Source organism: Pogoniulus pusillus, chromosome 5 (genome assembly GCF_015220805.1).
Source record: "Pogoniulus pusillus isolate bPogPus1 chromosome 5, bPogPus1.pri, whole genome shotgun sequence".
NCBI classification, from domain to species: Eukaryota; Metazoa; Chordata; class Aves; order Piciformes; family Lybiidae; genus Pogoniulus; species Pogoniulus pusillus.
The window spans coordinates 29717565-29738795 of NC_087268.1; the positions used below are offsets into that span (position 1 = coordinate 29717565).

The 21231-nt window shown below is 39.5% G+C and overlaps 1 protein-coding gene across 1 annotated transcript in view; it reads left to right on the forward strand.

Annotated features, from left to right (window-relative positions):
- The window catches only part of GCC2 (GRIP and coiled-coil domain containing 2), a 34681-nt gene extending 13735 nt beyond the window's left edge, over nt 1–20946 (forward strand). The window contains exons 10-23 of the mRNA XM_064143650.1: nt 2593–2712; nt 4032–4196; nt 4550–4654; nt 5253–5415; nt 5975–6075; nt 6196–6273; nt 6960–7097; nt 9136–9257; nt 12059–12235; nt 14249–14466; nt 16148–16342; nt 17182–17321; nt 18401–18602; nt 20218–20946. Coding sequence (XP_063999720.1) covers nt 2593–2712; nt 4032–4196; nt 4550–4654; nt 5253–5415; nt 5975–6075; nt 6196–6273; nt 6960–7097; nt 9136–9257; nt 12059–12235; nt 14249–14466; nt 16148–16342; nt 17182–17321; nt 18401–18602; nt 20218–20288 — 1995 coding nt within the window. The 3' untranslated portion in view covers nt 20289–20946. The remainder of the gene's footprint in view (nt 1–2592; nt 2713–4031; nt 4197–4549; nt 4655–5252; nt 5416–5974; nt 6076–6195; nt 6274–6959; nt 7098–9135; nt 9258–12058; nt 12236–14248; nt 14467–16147; nt 16343–17181; nt 17322–18400; nt 18603–20217) is intronic.
- Nucleotides 20947–21231: the final 285 nt, after the last annotated feature.

Consider the following 21231-nt stretch of genomic DNA (forward strand, 5'->3'; position numbering starts at 1 on the left):
CACCCCTGAGCCTCCTCTTCTCCAGGCTAAACAATCCCAGCTCCCTCAGCCTCTCCTCGTAGGGCTGTGCTCAAGGCCTCTCACCAGCCTCGTCGCCCTTCTCTGGACACGCTCAAGCATCTCAATGTCCCTCCTAAACTGGGGGGCCCAGAACTGAACACAGTACTCAAGGTGTGGTCTAACCAGTGCAGAGTACAGGGGCAGACCTATCAACGTCTTGCTGAGGCAAAACATGCATCCTTAAGGATTCTTCAAAGTATTTTAAGTTGGGGATCAGTTAGAAGGTCCTTCAGTGATGAAAACATAAATTAACAATTCCCTGAGAGCAAGTCCTCTTGGAACACATCTCTGGACACGTGAAGCAAAAGCAGGTGACTTGAGACAGTTAGCATTGACTCACCAACAGTAAATTGTGTCTGTTTGATTACCTTCCTTGATAAACCAGTTGGGGTTGTGAATGAGAGGAGAACAATGAATGTCATTTGTCTTGATTTTGTGAAGGTTTTAATGATCTTCTGTGGTACATTTGTATTCATGCTAGGACAAGACAATCCGAATGGGTAAACGCTGAATGAATGCTTGGAAAACTAACAAACAAAAAAGCAGTTTCATGTTTGGTTCAGAGAGTAGCAAATAATGGCCAATTATAACTGGAGGACAAAAGGGATCTATGCTGAAATCTGTCTTGTTTAAGTTACCTGGAGAAGGTGATGGAGTACATATTTGTCAAGTTCTCAGATGATTCCTAAATGAGAACAGTTAATATGTGAGGACAAGGCTTCTATTCTGAGAGACACAGGCTTGAAGAATGGACAGAGGCCTTTTGAAGTTCACCAAAGACACATGCAGAGTTCTTCACATGGGAGAGATGATCTCCTTGATATAGGCTGGGAACTGTGTGGCTGCAGAAAGGAATGTCCATATTTTGGTAGGCACTGGGAATGAGAAAGCTGTGTGCTGGTACAAAAAGTATCAGCAGCATCCTGGGCTGTAAGAACAGGAGTACAGCTAGTAGGTCCAAGGAAGCCATTATCTCTTTGGTCAGCACTCCCATGAAAGTCTTACAAAGAGCAGCTAAGGGAGATGGGGTTGTTTAGCCTGGAGAAACTGAGGCTGAGGTGAATGCCTTATTGCTCTCTACAAGTTACCTGAAAAGAGGTTGTGGAAAGGCAGAATTTGTGTGTCTTCTCCCAAATGACAAGTGCCAAGATGAGAGGAAATGACCTCCAATTGTGTCAGAGGAGATTTAGATTGGACATTAGTAAAATTTTCTTCATTGAAAGGGTTGTCAAGCATTGGAACAGGCTGCCCAGGGAGGTGCTTGTGTCACTATGCCTGGAAATATTTACAAGAGGTGTAGCCATGGCACGTAGGGACATGGTTTAGTACTGGACTTGGCAGTATTAGGTTTATAGTTGGACTTGATCTTAATGATCTTTGGCAGCCTAAATGATTCTATTTTATCAATAAGACTATTGCAACAGTCTTGTCTCTTCTCCTCCCACCAAATATAAGAAAGACATTAATGGTGATTTCAGTGGAGGGTGACCTGGATAGTCAAGTGACTGGAATAAGTGATTATAGAATCATAGAATCAACCAGATTGGAAAAGACCTCCAGGATCATCCAGTCCAACCTAGCACTCAGCCCTAGCCAGTCAACTAGACCATGGCACTAAGTGCCTCAGCCAGGCGTTTCTTGAACACTTCCAGGGATGGTGCCTCCACCACCTCCCTGGGCAGCCCATTCCAATGCCAGTCACTCTCTCTGTGAAGAACTTCCTCCTAACATCCAGCCTATACCTCCCCTTGCACAACTTGAGACTGTGTCCCCTTGTTCTATTGCTGGTTGCCTGGCAGAAGAGACCAACCCCCACCTGGCTACAATGTCCCTTCAGGTAGTTGTAGACAGCAATGAGGTCACCCCTGAGCCTCCTCTTCTCCAGGCTAAACACCCCCAGCTCCCTCAGCCTCTCCTCATAGGGTTTGTGTTCCAGACCTCTCACCAGCTTCGTCACCCTTCTCTGGACATGTTCCAGCACCTCAGCATCTCTCTGAGAAATTTCTCAACCTGGAGAAAGCTTCACATTGAGCTAATAGCAGCATTCCAGTACCTGCAGAGATGCTGCTAAGGAAACAGACAGGTTATTTATGGTAAAGGAAGATGAGAGACAATAGTCCTAAATTGAAATGAGATTCCAAGTATGCTGATCAGTATTGTTACTCTCTGAGGATGGCTGAGCTTTGGAACAGGTTGCCCAGAGGTGTAATGCCATCTCTGTCCTTGGAGGCATGTCCCTGGAAAGACCTGACTGGACAAAGCTCTAGACAAACTGCTGACCTGCTTAAAGCAGGAGGTTGAATGTATACTGCCTGAGGTCTCTTCCAACCTGAATTACTCTACAATTTTGGAACTGAAAAGGATTTCTCCCAGAACTTGTAATGGAACAGTAATTTCATTCTGCTGTTTCTCATTTTGCAGTAAGGGAGCTCATATGCTGAAACACTGGGAAGCTAAGTGTTAGAAGTATAAAAAGTGCTGATGTGATGTTAATGGTTAAAAAAATACGTTTTTGTGTTTCTATGTGTTAAGAATCTTTTGATGGAATACGATAAGCAAGGAGAACAGCTGGATTCTGAAAAAGGCAGAGCAAATAGTCTTGAACGTCAGATAGATGACCTCACAAGACAGCTACAGGTGTCATCCCAGCAGGTCAGTTCTGTGTACATCTGATCTTTCAATGATTACAGTGAGTTATAATACCTGTTGAGTGCAAGTTTCATTCATGTGGTTGTTACTATATATAGTTTCATAACCAAAGCGCGTTTTGGGTAGTGACTTGGAATTCAGGTTTAGGGGCTTTTCAACATCATTTATTTTTGTCTGGGCCATGACAAAGTTAAATACATCTAGAACATCTGGCATTTTCAACAGAAAAGCCTTAGTTTACCCCAGGTCAACTGAAAAAAAAAAAACGCTGTTTGATCAGCTCTGGTTTAGACATAAAACTGTGCTGCATGTACCAGTTATAAAAGCACAGTTTCAAACTTGGCACTGTTTCTCTCTTTTTCACACCTAAACTTCTTATGAAATACTATAACCTTTAAGTGTTACTTCTTTAAATTTCTTCTGTTTCTTAGATAAAATGTGATTTTTGTTATTTAAACAGTGTTTAAACATACTAAATTAACTACAGGTTTTTGCATCTTTCACAAGGTTAAAGCTGCATTGTAGAGTACTGTAGTGGCATTCAGAAGAGTCTAATATGGTAATTAAGCAGCTGTGGTACAGCTTTTTTGCAAAGCTAGCTGCAATGAGTTTGGGATGTAGGAATTAAACTCCCAAATCCCATTCATAATTACACTGAAGAGCCACACCTGGGCCACCATTTCCTTAAAACCATAGTATATATTCTGCTGATTGTGCAGGTGCTGATTTTTTCAAGTTTGTTATGAAGTGTTTTGTACATAAAAGCAGTCTGGGTAGTCAGCAGCGTTTTTCACTTCATTCTTAATCAGCATAATGGTCACCAACATAGAACACCAAAGATGTCAAAACCATTGTAAAAATAGCCCTGATACAGCAGTTCTTACTATGTCCCAACCTCAATGAAGACTTAGCGGTGCTGCAGTTAACTCTTTAGTATGAGTGTTTGTTTATAAATAAAGCAGCTGTAGTTGAAGTGATGGTACTCAAATGATGCATATCATTGCGGGAGGAAGGTGATTCTTGCAGAAAGAATAAACATTGGAAGTAATTTTTTTTCCATATTTCTTATAACTTTAGCCATCTTACAAGACAGTTGGGCAATTGCACTCTGAACAAAACAACCAAATGGTGCTAGTGACTTTAATTTAGTCTATTTTGTATTCTGGTTTAAAACATGGACCAGACTCATCTGTAGGAATGCTGCTTGTAAGGAAGTTGAATAGAAATCAGTGGAGTTTTTTTAAGCATAGACAACATCTTCTCTCTCTCAGTCTCATGCAAATTTAGCTTAAATTTTTATCTTTCCACTACGATCATTTCAGCATGATCAGTTACGCTCTGCTAATGAAGACCTCCTGGCTCGTGTTGAAACACTGCAATGTAACACTAAGCTGCTGGAAACTCAGCTACTGGAGATACAAAGAGCAAAGGCAAAGGCTGACAAAGAACTAGAAGCTGAAAGGCTTCTGAAAGAGCAGAAAACAAAGGTAGAGATGGTCAATGGGCTGAAGCATTACTTTCACTGGGTGTGACTTCTGTTAGACCTTTGTAAATTATGTTTTTATAGAACAAACTCCATACTTTTCTTGTTACTTGGCTCAGTCTTTTTTGAAGGCTTTGGCTTTTCATTGAAAGAATGTTGCAAGGCTGTCACTTAGAATACATTGGGGATTATTGTAGAATGTGAAAATCACTTCAAAATCTGAGTTTGTTTCACTGCTTTTTTTCTTAAAGGAGAATTAATTATTTTTGTTCAACCTCAGTGTTTGCATAACTGTAAATAGATGCTGACATATGTTTTGAAATTGGACTGCATAACTGAGAAGTATTTAAATTTCAGGAGCACAGTGGTGCTGTCCGAGAGATAGAGGATCTTCAGATGCAACTTCAGAAGGAAAAGAAACAGCTGCAGAAAACTATGCAAGAACTAGAACTGGCTAGAAAGGTAGAGCTATGGTTCATGTTACTGCTTAATGGACTGCCAGAGATTTGAGCCCATCTTGCTGTGTTGAATCCCTCTCTTTCTGCTCTGAGGGTTTTAAATCCTAGGCCTTGTAGATAGGTAAACTTGAGGGCTTTTACCCCTGGTTTTGTGTTTGGAGAGTTGATATGTGCTCTAAGGTTTGGTGGTTTGCCTTGTGGGTTTTTTGTTTGGTGTTTGTTTGTTTTAGTTTGGGTTGTGTGGTGCTGTCCTGAGTAGATACAATAATAGAATTCAGATGTCTGGAGTATTTGTACAGTGCACTATTCAGAAACTGCCCTTGTAAGGACATGAAGATGACAGAAACTAATTATCTTCAAATATGCACTGGTAAAACTTAAAAGTAGCAACAGGTTTTTCAAAGCTTTTGGTTCTTGTTTGAAAACAGTTTATTTACTGAGGACATGAAAACCTGATAGATGGGTGTTGCTTGTGGGTATGAATAGTTACAAAGTTTTTGTTAGATGGGCAGTGTAGTTTATTAATGTAATTTTTGAAGAACGCCTAATTTCTTAGCAGTCAAGACAGATTGTAAGCTGTGATTTCATTGTGTCACTTAAAGGATGCTCAGAAGAGTACACTGATGGATATGGAAATAGCTGATTATGAAAGGCTAGTAAAAGAACTTAATCAGAAGATTTCTGATAAAGACAGTAGAATAGAAGACCTCGAGCAAGAGACAGGAATTCAGAAACAAAAGCAAGAGACTCTACAGGAAGAAATAAGTGAGTAAACTATGAACAGGGAGAGTGACTATGGTATAGTTGATAAAAAATACAATTCAGAAACAACCTCTTGAGTTAGTCAGTTAGAATAAGCTTTGCAGGGTATACTAACCAGCTACATGGTCAAAATTACTGTTCCATAAAGGAAACTTTACTAGGTTATCAGTAATTTAATCTAGTATTGAGCAAATTAAAGCCAAATTGCCTGCCTGATAAACTGTGGTTCCTACCTGATTGAGTTAATCATAAGTTCCAAAAGTTAGTGACTGATAGGATTTTTCATTCTGACATAACTACACATATGAAAGTTTACTTGTGGTTTAAAATCTATAAGTGCAAGTCTTAAAATAATTTCGTTTATTTGAAGATCTTTGTGATACTTGGAAATAGAATACTGAACTTACTGTAAGTTTGGAAATAAATACTGAACTTACTGTAAGCTACTTGTTTGGAGTGCTTAAGAAATCTGTCAGGGTTTGTATAAATGTTCTCCAGTGTTTTTAAGGAAATACAGGAGGGAAAGTTTCCTTTGCATGTAATTGCTTTTTTTCTGCATTAGAGTCACTTCAGTCAGCTATGCAACAGGAAGAAGAAAGAAATGCCAAGATAAAACAACTTCTGGTGAAGACCAAAAAAGAACTGGCTGATGCAAAACAAGCTGTAAGTCCAGATGTTAGTGGCTGTGCGATCCATATTTAAACTAACTTAAAAAATGAGCTGGTAGCTCTTAAGGTGCTGAGGTTTGACTTATTTTAATAACCAGGTAACTTTATCATGCAGGAAAATGACCATCTAATGTTGCAGGCATCATTAAAAGGGGAACTGGAAGCCAGTCAACAGCAAGTGGAAGGCTATAAGGCAAGAAACTTCACTTATTTCTTAGTATAAGGTTTGTTACTTAAGTAGTGTATGACTTTTAGTAGGCAGATGGAATATAGGCTCAAAAATGAAAAGGTGTAATTGTAATACTATGTTACTGGTTCTTTTCTCTAAATGAATTTTGTCTGTTTGCTGCTTTCTCCAAATACTTACTTCCTATATGGTATTCTTTAAAGAGGTTTAACCTTTCTTGTTACTCTTTTCTTTCTATCGAAAGAAAGGACTGTGTGGTTTGAAGCTTGTAACCAGGATATGTTTTAAAATAGTTTCTTTACAAATGGAAGTTGGTTCAGTTTAGAGGCAAAAAGAATGTAACATTGTCAGCAAAAATCTTAAGTATTCTCCATCTATATAAATGTGATCGACTGGACAGAATAGGAACTGAATGAAATGAAAGGTAGAAGGGAAGGGAAGGGAGAGGGGTTGGCTTTATAAATGCCACTATTATATTTATCTTCAATTCTGTCTTTAAAGAACATATTTTTTAATAAAGTACATGGAAACCTTTGCCTATTTTTTTATTAATATTCTTATTGATATATTTTTCTCTTTACTTGCTCTGTACAAGAATTAATGTAGTAGAATGCTATATCCTTTGCTGCACGTTTGTTTGGAGAGGGAAGAAAAGATTTTATCAGACTGAAGTTTTCTACTGACTCTTTCAGATACAAGTGTCTGTATTAACATCCGAGAAGCATAAACTTCAGGAACACCAGCGAACCTCTTCAGAGCAACACCAGCGTACACTGAGTGCTTATCAGCAAAAAATTGCAGCTTTACAAGAAGAGTGCAGTGCAGCTCAGGTACTCTAGTAAAAGACGTACTGTTAGAGACTTCACAAGAGACATTTACTGCACTCTCTGTCTGCTTCTGTAAAAATATTTTGCCGATCTCTCACTCTTCTCTTTTTGCCTGTCAAGAATTGGAAACTACCTCAGTGCTTAATATATCTGAGTAGTGGTATAGAGGACAAGCCAGACTCTGTATTGGTTGTCATTTGTCACTTCTGCTGAAACATTTGGCCTGCTCTCTTACATGTACAGTAGGGAAACTCTCGTGATGGTATTAAGCAGTCAGAGTTTACTTCAAATGATCAGCAAGTATACACTGTAAAGAAAAGAGAAGTTTTTAAAGAGAAGAGATGAAAAAACAAGAAAGGAATATTTATTTGTTCTGTATAAAACCAGTTAAAAGAAATACACTGTTTAAAAAAAAACTTGCCAAAAATGTATGCAAATTCCTTTTCATATGCAGCTTCTTAATTGGCAGCTGACTTAGATATGAAACTGACACTATTGCTGAGGCTTTTATTATTTCTGTGGGTTTTGTCTTCCATTGGGTGTTCCTGGAATTTAGTGTTCACAATATAGTAGGACCGTTATGTTCAAACTGTCCTTAAGGAGATTGCTGCACCACACTGGTCCCTTTTGTGTGATAGGTGTGCAATCTGCAGCCTCTCAAACTTCTGCATTTTGAAAAGAGATGATTTGAAATACACTGACTTTATGGTTGTTGCTACAGGAGGCTTGCTTGAGTTGTACTGGTTGATAATGGTTTTACAAATTCTTTCTTCATAACTGGGAATTCATGGTATCCATTCCATGGTGGCTTGCTCCTTGGTGTTGTGAAGCCATTAAGGGTGTAGATCTTCCATGATAGTGTGTCTTGAAGCTATTGGAACAGGCTGCCCCGGGAGGTTGTGGAGTCTCTCTCTCTGGAGATATTCAAAACCTGCCTGGACATGTTACTGTGCAGTCTGGTATAGGTCATCCTGCTCTGGCAGGTGGGTTGGACTGGATGATCTTTTGAGGTCACTTCCAGCCCCCACGTTCGTGTTTAGCTTTCTTTAGGTGCTTAGCATCTAGGAAATAGATATTACTACAATGTTACTAACAAAGGAATTCTCTGGAAGGAATCAAAAGAAAGATGGACACCAACACAGCTAGTAGAAGCTAGCAGAAGGCAGAGATCATGCTGACGTTTAAGGCTGTGTGTCTGAGAACTTAGGAATATTCTAGCTCACATAGCTTTACAGGGAAAAAAAAAAGGAGAAGGATTAGTTTGAAGAAAATGCCCACAGATCTTAGACTCCAAAAAACACGTAGCAGTGGCTAATCAGGGTTAGCACTGTGGAATTTCACTTGCCAGTTCAGCAGAAGAGAAACTTTCCAAAATTCTCTTGGAAATGAGCGCACTTTAGTAATCTCAAGGATGACTAATGAATCCATGAGCTTTCCCTGAGATCCAAGTATGAAAACCTGCAACTGTGCTTTCTTAAAGGAATATTCAACATGAGTATTTGAGGGGAATCTTTGCTATGTAGTGTGAGGTAATGTACTCTGTGTCAACAGAAACTTACCTATCAGCTGTATTTAGAAGGTAAAACAGAGGAAACCACCCTTACAATCAACTGGAACGCTGTATCTTATACTGTGTGTTGCTATTACAAGACAGACTTAATTCAAAATGAATGACGTTAAGGCACATTAGATTTTTCTCACATGGCTAGTATAGAAAGGAAAACAGAATGATCCCTTTATTTTCCTTCACCTTTGCCTTCATTTAATGCTGTTTGATAGAACCCCTTGCTCATGGATCACTGTTGAATGCATTTTGTTTTTAATACTGGTATGTTAAAAATCAGTGTCAAATCTATTTTAAGTTTCACATTCTGTGATACTCAATGAAAATCTGAAGAGATCTGTTATGGTGGTCACTGTTATCTATCTGAAAGAATACAGTGGTTCTTTTTTTTCAGTGTAAGATGCATTTAATTTTAGAGAAATGAGGGAGCAGTAATTAATAGTATAACTTATTAAGTGTTTGTTTTCTCTGCAACAGGCCGAGCAAGCATCTGTCACATCTGAATTTGAGAGCTACAAAGTCCGTGTTCATAATGTTCTAAAACAGCAGAAGAACAAATCTGCTTCTCAGACAGAATCTGAGGTAGCCAAACAAGAAAGGTAAAACTAAAATTTTTATAAGCATACAGAAGAATACTGATGCTCAAATGATTAAGCTTGCCTTTGCTAACTGCTCACCAACAAGGGAGTTCCACTGTTTAACTGTTTGATTCAATAAGGAAAATATCAGAAGGAAGACTGTTTGCCTCTCTGGTCAGTTTGGGTTTTGGTTGGTTGGTTTTGGTTTTGATTGTTATTTTGTTGTTTGGGTTTTTTTTAAATAAAAACAAAGAAACAAAACCCACCACCAAACACAGACCTCTGTAGTTTTATAACTTTAATCTGTAATCTAACTGTGACTCTGCCTATTGAAATAGAAGAAAGGTCATCAATTTGTACCATGGTGGTTCTATGTTAGTTTCTAATTCTCTGATTTGCCTTTTTTTAAACTTGTATATATGTGTATATGTTGTACAGTCAGAGGGAGTTGTTAGGAGGATTTGTGATTCTCACGAGCAGGAGTTACCCAGTAGTATTCTGTGGAGACTTGACACATTGTGTTCTCTTGACATGTTGTAGCAAAGTGCTGTTTACAGCTAAGAAGAAAAGAGCAGGTTAATACTGTTCTGGCTGAGTTCACTTCCAACTTTTCCAGGAAGCAGTGGCTTAGTGTAGGTAAAGCTGTGGCTGTCAATTCAGTCATCAGTTCCAGCAGATTTATGAAATGCTGTTGTCTTATCCTCTGCTACCTGAGTAAAAACTTGGGAAAAAACTAACACTGCCAAAAGTTCCCTGGGAGTCATTTAATTATAGCTGTATGCAAGGTTAAATTCATTTTCACTTCAGAAAATGTCTGAACACACTGCAGAGGTAGATCGGTTTCTGTAAGTTATTTTTGTAAGTTACTGATAGCTGTCCTTGGTGTGTAGCAAGAAAAGACTGGATGAGGCAATTAGTGCCATGGTCTAGTTGACTGGATAGAGCTCGGGGATAGGTTGGACTGGATGATCTTGGAGGTCACTTCCAACCTGGCTGATTCTATGATTCTGTGTCCAAACTAATTTCCGAAGATCTTAAAACAGTACATGCAATTGCTGCTGAAAGTCCACCAGAGGGAGACTCGTGCTTTGTTAGAGGACCAGTTCTAGGGTTTGTCTGTTTTTTTAAGTACATCTGCCTCATCTTTTCTTTGAAGCAAGGAAACAGCAACAGTTGTATTTCTTTGTCTCTCCTTTTTGCAGAATTTTAACAAGTTCTGATATTAGGTTTTGTGAAAGAGGGTCACCTGGGAAACCAAGTAGACAAGTGATCAAGCAATAAAGAGATGACAAATAGGTTTCAAATAAATGGTTTAAAAGTATCAACTTCAAGGATTACTGAGATACACGGTTCATGATATAAGGAAGATGTCTACAATGCAGAAAGCATAAAACAAGAATGTGTGTGATAGCATTTTTTTTCCTTCTACTGTATCTGATTTTTGATTTATTTCTGACCAACAGAGTTTTATCTGTTTTTATGGACTGATACTGCTTTCTAGTCTGATGCTTAAGATAGTCTCCAATCATTTCTCTCCTAGATTGAATCTTGTTGAACTGATGTGTATTTACTAAGCAGACAAAAAAAGCCCTGCACCACTTTTAAGGCAAAATTTTCCTGCATCTGCATCCCACGTGCAGTGTGCACATGCAGCCCAGACAGCCAGCCATGTCCTGGGCTGCATCAAAAGAAGTGTGGCCAGCAGGGCAAGGGAGAGGATTCTTCCCTTTTCCTCTGTTCTCACCAGCCCCCACCTGGAGTACTGTGTACAGTTTGGAGCCCCCAACACAAGAAGAACATTGAACTGTTGGAATGAGTGCAGAGGAGGCCATGAAGATGATCAGAGGGCTGGAGCACCTCTGCTGTGAGGACAGGCTACAAGAGTTGGGGCTCTTCAGCCTGGAGAAGAGAAGGCTTTGAGGAGACCTTGTAGTAGCCTTCCAGTATCTGAAGGGAGCCTACAGGAAGGCTGGGGAGAGACTATTTACAACAGGGGTCCTCAGACTTTTTAAATAGGGGGCTGGTCCACTGTCCCTCAGACACTGTTGGCAGCCAGACTATAGTTTGGTTCCAGCTCAGTCCTGGTGGATGCTTGGAGGCCGTGGAGGCCGGTGACCAGATTAAGTGTCAGGAAGTGGCTGCTTGGTTTCCCCTCAGCCTCTGGGAGGGGACAGGACTGGGGGTTCTGTAAATACTGGCAGGATGGATTGAGGATCCTGGGGGGCCGTATCCAGCTTGTGACCCACAGTTTGAGGACCCCTGATTTACAGGGTCTTGTAATGACAAGATGAGGGCTAATGGGTTTAAACTGAAAGAGAAGAGATTTAAACTAGATGTTAGGAAAGGATTCTTTACAGTGAAGGTGGTGAGACACTGAAACAGGTTGCACAGGGAGATTGTGGATGCTCCCTCCCTGGAGGTGTTCAAGACCAGGTTGGATGAGGCCTTGAGCAACCTGTTCTAGTGGGAGGTGTCCCTGCCTATGGCAGGGATTTGGAACTGGATGATCTTTAGGGTCCTTTCCAACCTAAACCATTCTATGAGTCTATATTATCTCCTTCTGTCTTCTTCCTCCAAACCAGTTTGAAGTAGGAAAGTGATACCAGTCACACTTTTCATCACAACAGTTATATTCCCAGCAGTTCAGATGGGACTGAATAAACCCATTCGTAGCTGTACTGAAACAGTTCTTTCTTCTGCAGTCACATTCTAGGATTATTTTGATCACGGTGCTGTACTGGATCAGCTGTCCCATATGTTGTGGATATCATATAGGTTCTGAAATAATGGTTGCTGTTGTTTGTTTCTTTTTCCCTTTGTAGAGAACAGTTGGAAATGGTGATAGATCAGCTTAAAGCTAAGCTGCAAGATGCTCAGCATAATTCACAGATGAATGCATCTGAGCTGCAAACATTGCAGTCTGAACATGACACCCTGCTGGAAAGACACAATAAGATGCTGCAAGAGACCATTGCAAAAGAAGCAGAACTCCGTGAAAAGTATGGTCTGACAATGAATGGATGTTAGATACTTTGTTTTGTGTGAACTGCAGAGGCTGGGTGTGTCATAACCTATAACTTTACCTCCCAAAGGGTGTTATTTTTGAGAAAGTTCAGGAATCTACAAAAAGAGTTTTGCTGTTTTTTATAAGCCTTTGGCAGTTTCAGCAATGAAAATGAATTAGTAGCTGATAGGGAACGTGAGATTTCTGCAAGCTTTCTACCTCTTACCTGTCAGATTGTGAAATTTCCATTTTTTTAAGCACTTTGACTATTTTTATATCCAATGCTCAATGGTATGTTCGTGTTCAACTGCCTAACTAAATGTTATGGATGTTTTCTGTTATAAAAATAAGGTAGTTAAATCCTGAGCAAGTGATTTCACTGACAAAATACCCAGTCCTCTGCACACCAGGGGCCCTTCTTACAGAAAGCACTGGGTTTTAGGTCTGTACTTGACACAATCTTAATTTGCCATTTCTTTCAAAACTAAAGGATCTGTTTCATGTGTGTCATTTAAAAAATCACAGCTACTTAATACTCTTCAAAAATAGTCTTTCCTTGCTTTTTCTTCTGTTTAGGGTGCAAAGACATTCACATGAAATAATCATTAGAAATTGCAGCATAGTATTAGGAATCATTTACTTCCTGTCACTATCTTCATACTGTTTGATCCGTTACTGAGAGCCATATGATGATTCATTGTAATCAACTAAATCATGTCCTGCATTTTTCTGGAAACAACCCAATCACAGCAGGTTCTCTTCATGCCCAGAGAGACTAGCTCTTTGCTACTGTGGTTACATTTAACTTTGTATGTTTGTAAGGGCTTAGCCTTTCCACACATGCACTTGTTTCACTGCTTGTGATAATTTTGGTGTGCTTCTGGAGTACCTCCAAAACAAGTACAATTGATGCATTACCAATAATTTCCTTGCTAACAACTACATTCTTCTGCTCTCTTTTGTGCTGTATCAGGAACAGTGTGGCCAGTAGGACAAGGGAGGTTATTCTTCCCCTGTAAACAACACTGGTCAGGCCACACCTTGAGTACTGTGTCCAGTTCTGGGCTCCTCAATTCAAGAGAGATTTTGAGGTGCTGGAACGTGTCCAGAAAAGGGCCAAAAAGCTGGTGAGGGGCCTGGAACACAAACCCTATGAGGAGAGGCTGAGGGAGCTGGGGAGGTGTAGCCCAGAGAAGAGGAGGCTCAGGGGTGACCTCATTGCTGTCTACAACTACCTGAAGGGTGGTTGTGGCCAGGTGGGGGTTGATCTCTTCTCCCAGGCAACCAGCAATAGAACAAGGGGACACAGTCTCAAGTTGTGCTGGGGGAAGTATAGGTTGGATGTTAGAAGGAAGTTCTTGCCAGAGAGAGGATTAGCATTGGAACGGACTGCCCAGGAAGGTGGTGGAGTCACCATCTCTGGAGGTGTTCAAGAAAAGCCTGGCTGAGGCACTTAGTGCCATGGTGTAGTTGACTGAATAGGGCTGGTTGATAGGTTGGACTGGATGATCTTGGAGATCTCTTCCAACCTGGTTGATTCTATGATTCTATGAAAGTTGAAGCTTAAAAAGAAATTAAACTTGGCTTCTTGGCTTCTTTGAAACGTGTTTTTAAAAGTCTTATGTGTTTGGTAAATTGTTTAAGGAAGTATAAGGTAAGTGAAGTGCCTTGTATGATACTATCAGCAGTCATGTTGCAGTTTCAGAGTTTAAGAATGTTTGGATGGCAGTGTCTCCAATACTTTAATTTTTTTGTCAAAAATGCCTGAATTTTGGGTTCTGAAATTAAGATCAAGGGTTTATATAGCACAAAGAATTCATGTGGTAGGTGTAACTTTTTCAGTCTTAATTTTCCCTGTAAAAAGAGGAATTTGAATGGAAAAAATTGCATGGTTAAGATAATCATACCCATGAAAATTAAAAACTGTTTGAAATGATAAATTTTGAAATGTATAAGTGGCAGTGTCTTGTTCTCCATCTCTTACACTTTATGTATTTGCTGTTTGCAGGCTCTGTACAATACAGTCTGAGAACATGGTCATGAAAACAGAGCATGCCCAAACTTTGAGTCAGCTGACAGCCCAGAATGAAGCACTTCGGAACAATTTCAGAGATCAAGTCAGGAACCTGCAAGAAGAGCATAGAAAGACGGTAGAAACACTTCAGCAGCAACTGTCCAGAGTAGAAGCTCAGCTCTTCCAACTCAAGAGTGAACCAAGCGCTAAAGGTACCTTTCAGTCCTAGTGTCAGGTTTTCTTGGGTTAGATACGAATTTGTATTTATAAGTCTGAATCTAAACCATGGTTATAGTGTGTACTTCTGTAATACGCCAGCAACCTTTCCTGGAGCATCTAGTCTCAATCCACTGATAGCACATAAGGAATGTTTGTTATTACTGTCCCTTCGGAATCTTAAAGGTGCTTGATTGCATCCAGACATAGGCAACATAGCTGATGAAAGGAATCCTAGAATCAACCAGGTTGGAAGAGACCTCCAAGATCATCCAGTCCAACCTAGCACCCAGCCCTAGCCAGTCAACTAGACCATGGCACTAAGTGCCTCATCTAGTCTTTTCTTGAACACCTCCAAGGACAGTGCCTCCATCACCTCCCTGGGCAGCCCATTCCAATGGGAAATCACTCTCTCTGTGAAGAACTTCCTCCTAACATCCAGCCTATACCTACCCCGGCACAACTTGAGACTGTGTCCCCTTGTTCTATTGCTGGTTGCCTGGGAGAAGAGAATGTCCTGTGACAGGTGGCTAAGGACTTTGGGTGTATCTAGTTCAGAGAAAAGGAGGCTGAGGTGCAAGCTTCTTTTTCTCTTACATTTTCCTGAGATGTGGAAGTGGAGACGAAGATGTTGATCTCTTCTCCCTGTGATCCAGTGACAGGACACATTGAAATGGCACAAAGCTGCACCAAAAGAGGTTTAGATTAGACATTGGGAAGTAATTCTTCACCAAGACGGGGGTCAAACCCTGGAATAGGCTTCCTAGAGAGATGCTGAATGTCCCAAGCCTGTCAGTGTTTTAAGAGGCATTTGGGCAATGCTCTTAGCAACATGCTTTGACTTTCTGGCCAGCCCTGAAGTGGTCAGGCAGTTGGACTAGATGAGCATTGTAAATCTCTTCTAGCTTGAACTATTCTGTTCTGTTATAGAACCTGAATCATTGTTATCATTTCTGCAGTATCTACATTGTCAGGCAGAGGGAGGGAAATTACTCTGTAAATATTTGTTGCTTTTCCTATCAGGTTGTCTCAGATTTTGGAGCATATTGGCCACCCGTCTACACTATGAGGGGTACAGCTAAGGAAAAGTGTATTGAAAGCTGTCCTAACAGTGTTTATTATTGTTATACTTGCTATTTGGTTCATCTTCTAATTTAAGATTTTACTGTGTTCAAGCTGAAGAGCTGGTTTTGTATCTAAAGTTACTAATTAGGATGTAGTTGGACATTTGTCCAACAGCAGTAACCGTTCAAGAGTTTACTTTTTCCATGTGTTACTTAAGCAGCAGCATAGTTCACATGGTATTAAAACAGAACAATTTACACCTCCTACAGAACCAGTTAAAAGAAAATCTAATTCTGTTTTGCTGTAAAAACATTTGATGCTCTTATGGTAGCTACAACACCTTCAGGGAGAGTTGCATAAAGGTTTCATTGGCAATTTTTATTGTGGTAACTATCAAGTTTGGATTTAGAAATAGACTTTGATAGAAACGGTCATTTGGAGATGAAGGTCTATATTTTCCATTATAGATGTTGTGTGTGCATCTGGCATTCTCCCTTTTTCATCACCTTTCCTCCCCCTGCTTTATATATCGCTTGCCAATCTGAAAGTCAAACCTGTGAAGTAGCCCTAGCGACTTCATTCTGATGACAAACATTGGTGGATACCTTTCAGGTCCAGCTGCTTCAAATCCAGCAACGAAGAACTTAAGAGAACGGCGAAACACTGACCTTCCTGTTCTTGATATGCACACTGTAGCTAGGGAAGAGGGAGAAGGTATGGAAACAACAGACACAGAGTCTGTCTCTTCGGCCAGCACCTATGTGCCATCCTTAGAACAACTTCTGAACTCCCCAGAAGCAAAACTTGGTAGGTAGAATGTGACTTTTTGCAGCACTCATCTGTGTAAGTTGCAGAAGTTTGTACCTTCAAAGTATCTGAGAACCTGGTGTTTTCATGTGTTTGGGCACGAGACATAAGTTTGCTTAAGTGCCACTAAATTTACACTATCAGTTTCTGTAGAGATTTTGTCCTTGAGTAAAGACTAACAATAAAACATTGCTACAGGTTCTAGTGGTTTAAAGATGTCATATATGTGACTTTCTAAAAAGAAAATAATGGATAAGCAAGTCAGAGTTACAGAACTTCTTGTATTCTAGACCAGTTTATATGTGAGACAAGTACTGTTTTAACTCCTATTTATCAAAGGATAAAAGTGTCTGCTCCTCTTAATGTGGCTTACTATAACAGATATTACTATATCAGATTTACTGTAACAGATATTTATTCGTGGACTTTATTTCTAGGAAAAGGAAAGGCATCATGAATAACTATGTTCTACAAGTCCTCAAAAATGAAGGAAAAAAATACATGGTAGCATCTAATAATGTTTTAAAAGTCTACTGAACATTTTGTGGAGAATTGTTCAAAATCTCCATCTGTGTGTAGGAAGCAAGGAGTAAATTAAAAACATTTATCTTGGCATATTTAGAACTGATTTGCCAGTGTCCTAATAGACTTAGATACACAAAAATAGATCACAAAACAAGCATGCAGCAGCAGAAGTGATGCCTGTTAATTTTGCAGTCTGACTTTGTATGGATTTTGTTTCTCAGAAACTACATTAACCAAATCCTAATGTTAAGTTAGTATAAAGCAGGTGCAAATGCTTCCTCCTTCTCTCAGTCTTCTTTCCCAATTAATTGCAGAACCACCTCAGTGGCAAGCAGAACTCACAAAAGATGAACTCATTCAGAAACTAAGCACAACAGCGAAGAGTGCTGATCACTTGAATGAATTACTTCGTGAATCAGAAGCCACCAATGCCATCCTAATGGAACAAATAAAGGTTAGCAGATATGCAGGAAGTGTGGAGACAGCTCTAGTTTCTCTGGTCTTCTTCTTAGACCAGATGTTTAACTCCAAATACGTTTCAGAAAACCCCATCCTATAAAATTTTGGCAATGCAAAACTTCATTTTGGAAAGGCTTCTATTTCACAGGACTAATTAGTGCTTCCAGAGTTAACTTCAATTTTGGTTTTTGTCTTCCCTACAATTTCTAGCTGGGGTAGGGGGAAAAGTAAAACTAATACTGAAGAAAACAAAGAAACAACACACACAAAACCCCAAACAACAAACAACACAAACACAAATAGAAATGTAACAGTTAGACATTTAATGTTTAGTGAAGTGCCTTTATTTTCACTCAGATAAAAGCAGTAAATACCAACGGAAGCAGTGTCTGGTTTCTCTTCCTCTAACCCCTCTTAGGTGTCTTAACTTAAAAGAACATGCACTTTTAGAGACATATATAATAGTTTGGTGTGGTTTGATTGTACTTCCCTGAGTTTTCTGAACCTGTTTTTGAAGTTAACATCTTCTCTAGACATACTGAGCTTTATTTTATAAAGTGTTTCTCAACCACAGTGTTAATATTGTTACATCTTTGATCCACATTGCATATTTTACAGTTCAACTTTTACTCTTTGTCAGTGAAATCCATGATCATAGAATCAACCAGGTTGGAAGAGACCTCCAAGATCATCCAGTCCAACCTAGCACCCAGCCCTATCCATTCAACTAGACCATGGCACCAAGTGCCTCATCCAGTCTTTTCTTGAAGATCTCAAGGGACGGTGCCTTCACCACCTCCCTGGGCAGCCCATAGTTAGCACCATGTAATCATTGTAACTACCGCATAGATTTCATCAAAAAAGCTACGGTTTTGATCAATGAAATGTTATTTCTGGACAACATTATCACATGTTCAGTTTTCTCTGCATATTTGTCCAGAATACGTTGCTATGCATACCTTCTTTTTGAAACAAGCTGCACAACTTACTTTTTACCTTTTGAAAAGACCTTTGCTCTGTTGCTCATTATGTAAAGCAAACAGTGTTGCATATTTTTTTTTTCCTCCTCTGCAGCTTCTTAAGAACGAAATAAGAAGATTGGAGAGAAATCAGGAGAGAGAAAAGTCTGTGGCTAATCTAGAGTACTTGAAGAATGTTCTGTTGCAGTTTATATTTCTAAAATCCGGAAGTGAGAAAGAAAGGCTGCTCCCAGTAATAGACACCATGTTACAGCTCAGTCCTGAAGAGAAGGGGAAGCTAGTTGCAATTGCCCAAGGTAGGTGGCGTTCAAACGTTGCTGCAAAAAAGGAAGAGTGGAAGCAAAGGCAGATGAAGTTCTGTGCTTTCTTTTATGTAGACCTTTTGAGGGAAAGCATAACTTAACAGCATGATGTGATGGTTTGGGTGTTCCCCGCCCCCCCCACACTTTAGAAATCACCCAGACTAGTCTCAGCCGGTTCTGGGAATATAAATGAAGCTATTTATTTACAGCACAATATACAAGCAGATATTTACAGTATATACAATTATATACAGAAATACACAAGGTAAAAGGTAACACAGAAACACAACTCCCCTCCCAGAAACCTGAGTCCCCAGGAGGGGCTCTCAACCACCCCTGCACCTTCCCTCTGCCCCTCTCAACCTTACCCCAGTCCTGAGGAAGAATAGAGGTTCAGCCAAGAGTTAAGAAGCAAAGGTGAGTGGAAGGTGTGTTAGAGAGATGCAGCTCAGTCAGCAGCCCAGCCAGAAAGTAAGACAAAATGGCAAGAGTGTTATCTAATGTTTTCGTTTCTTCTTCAGCAGGACTCTGAGGGGAGTAGACATCACCATTGTTTTCCTTTCACAGCCTATGATCTAGTTCTTCTCACCAAAACATTCTACCCTGCTTCAAACTAGCACACATGATGCCAGTGAGCTAGCAATAAAACCACTTTGCTTTATTGGGATGTTACTGCTTAATTTTCAGAAAACAGGACAAAAGTCCACAAATGTTAAAAAAAATTGCACCAAAATGCACTTTCTTTTGAAACACACATGCTCGAGGAAGACAGTAAGCTGCAGAAATTCAGGACTGCTAATATTTTAAACAGAGTTAAAGAGTTCTGTCAAAGTGACCCTGCAAGACAGGCTAAGATAAATTACTTTCTTGGCAGATGTTCTGAAAAAATAATTAAAGTGGTCCTCCCAAGGCAGTACTGCAGATCTAGTACTAATTTCAATAAATGAACTCTAAAAATCTCTTTGAGGAAAATGTGATTTTTGTTTAAGAAATAAAGGAGCCTGGAAAAGAAAGAAAAAGAGTTAATTAAGCCTCTGGAAGAAATCAGCCCAAGAGCTGACCATAAAATAGTGTTTTGGCTCTACTTCAAATACTCTGAAAGTTTGTCACCTTTAAAAACCCTTTTAAAGGTATTGTCACTTCTTGGTATAGCTTCTTGTACTTTGCTAGCAACTGACCTATACTTTATTTTAAAATTAATATAATGAGTAAGCACTATGTGTGTAGCACTTAAAACTCTTGAACAAAATCACATGAATAAAGGTAGTGGTATATTGCTGCATTCCACAATTGAAAAAATGAGATGTAAATTAACTCCCTAACATTTTGGTATTCTGGCACTCTAATGAACACAGGTTGGACTTTCCTAGAGAAAAATGATAAATGACTTCTTTAAAACATCCTTAAGTACCCAAAGTAAAGTGAATTTGGCAATAAAATCCATTAATGTATCTATAGCAGCCCAAGGGTGTGTATTGAATGTTACCTTCTCAACCAGTTTGCAGAGACAGCATTTGAAAAAGGGCAGAGGCAGGGAGAGAAACAAGGTCTTATAACCAAATGATGCAATATCTAATGTAATAAAGTATGGTTTTAATTCCTCTTTCAGGTGAGGAAGAGAGTACCTCACGGCCCTCTGGGTGGGCTTCGTATCTCCACAGCTGGTCAGGACTTCGCTGAGACAGTGGAAATGCTGAATCATTAAACATTCCATGGTTGCAAAAAGAGACATCTTAATGTCAAAGAGCAATCTGTTGGTGTTGTGGCACTGAACTACAGGTTTCTGTTTCTCTGTTATTTTCAGCTTTTTAGACTCTTCAAGAAAGAAGCCCTCCATAGCTCTGAAAGACTGTCCGATTTTATGCTGTGACAGCATATTGATCTTGTAATTGATGAAGATGATCAGAAATACAATGAGAAGTGACAAACTAATTGCAAGTTGCTTGGAAACAGAATTTGACAAACGTGGTGGCTCTTTTGATAGAGATTTAAAAAGTTGATCTCACACGGTAACTGGAATAACTAAATAACTGAGCTTAAAGCATTTTAATGTGTTTACAGTTTCACATATTATTGTCAGCTTGCTAATCTATATGGTTAGTGTTGTTCTTTGCACATTGAAGAAACTGAAATTGAGTTACTTCCTCTCTGTCAGGGCTTACAGAATGTGAGACCATTCAGAAACAGAAATTACATTTTTCTGATTTGACTTTTACTATGTTTTTAGTCTTGGGTTTTTTTCTGTTTGGTTTATTGAGTTTTGTTTTAATCCAAAAGCTGTATTGAAAATATGAAGGCAACAGTTCACAAGATGTAGAGAGTGACTAAAACTATAACAAATACAGGCACATCTGGGGCATGATACTGTAGTAGAGAGTAATGGCCTCTATGGAAGTCTTTAAATAGTGTGCCTGTAGGAGGTCATAAAGTGAAGCTTTAGGAGAAAGGACTTAAGCTATAATATTTTCCTTGCAGTTGGAAGTTTTTTGTTCAGCAATGAAACATTTCTCTCTGGTCTTGTAGTGATGTCTGTACTTGGACAAAAAGACAGCTCATACTGACTTAGTCATGCTGAAGACACTAAAGGAAGACTGTGAGTTCATAGGTCAGACAGCTTCTGAGA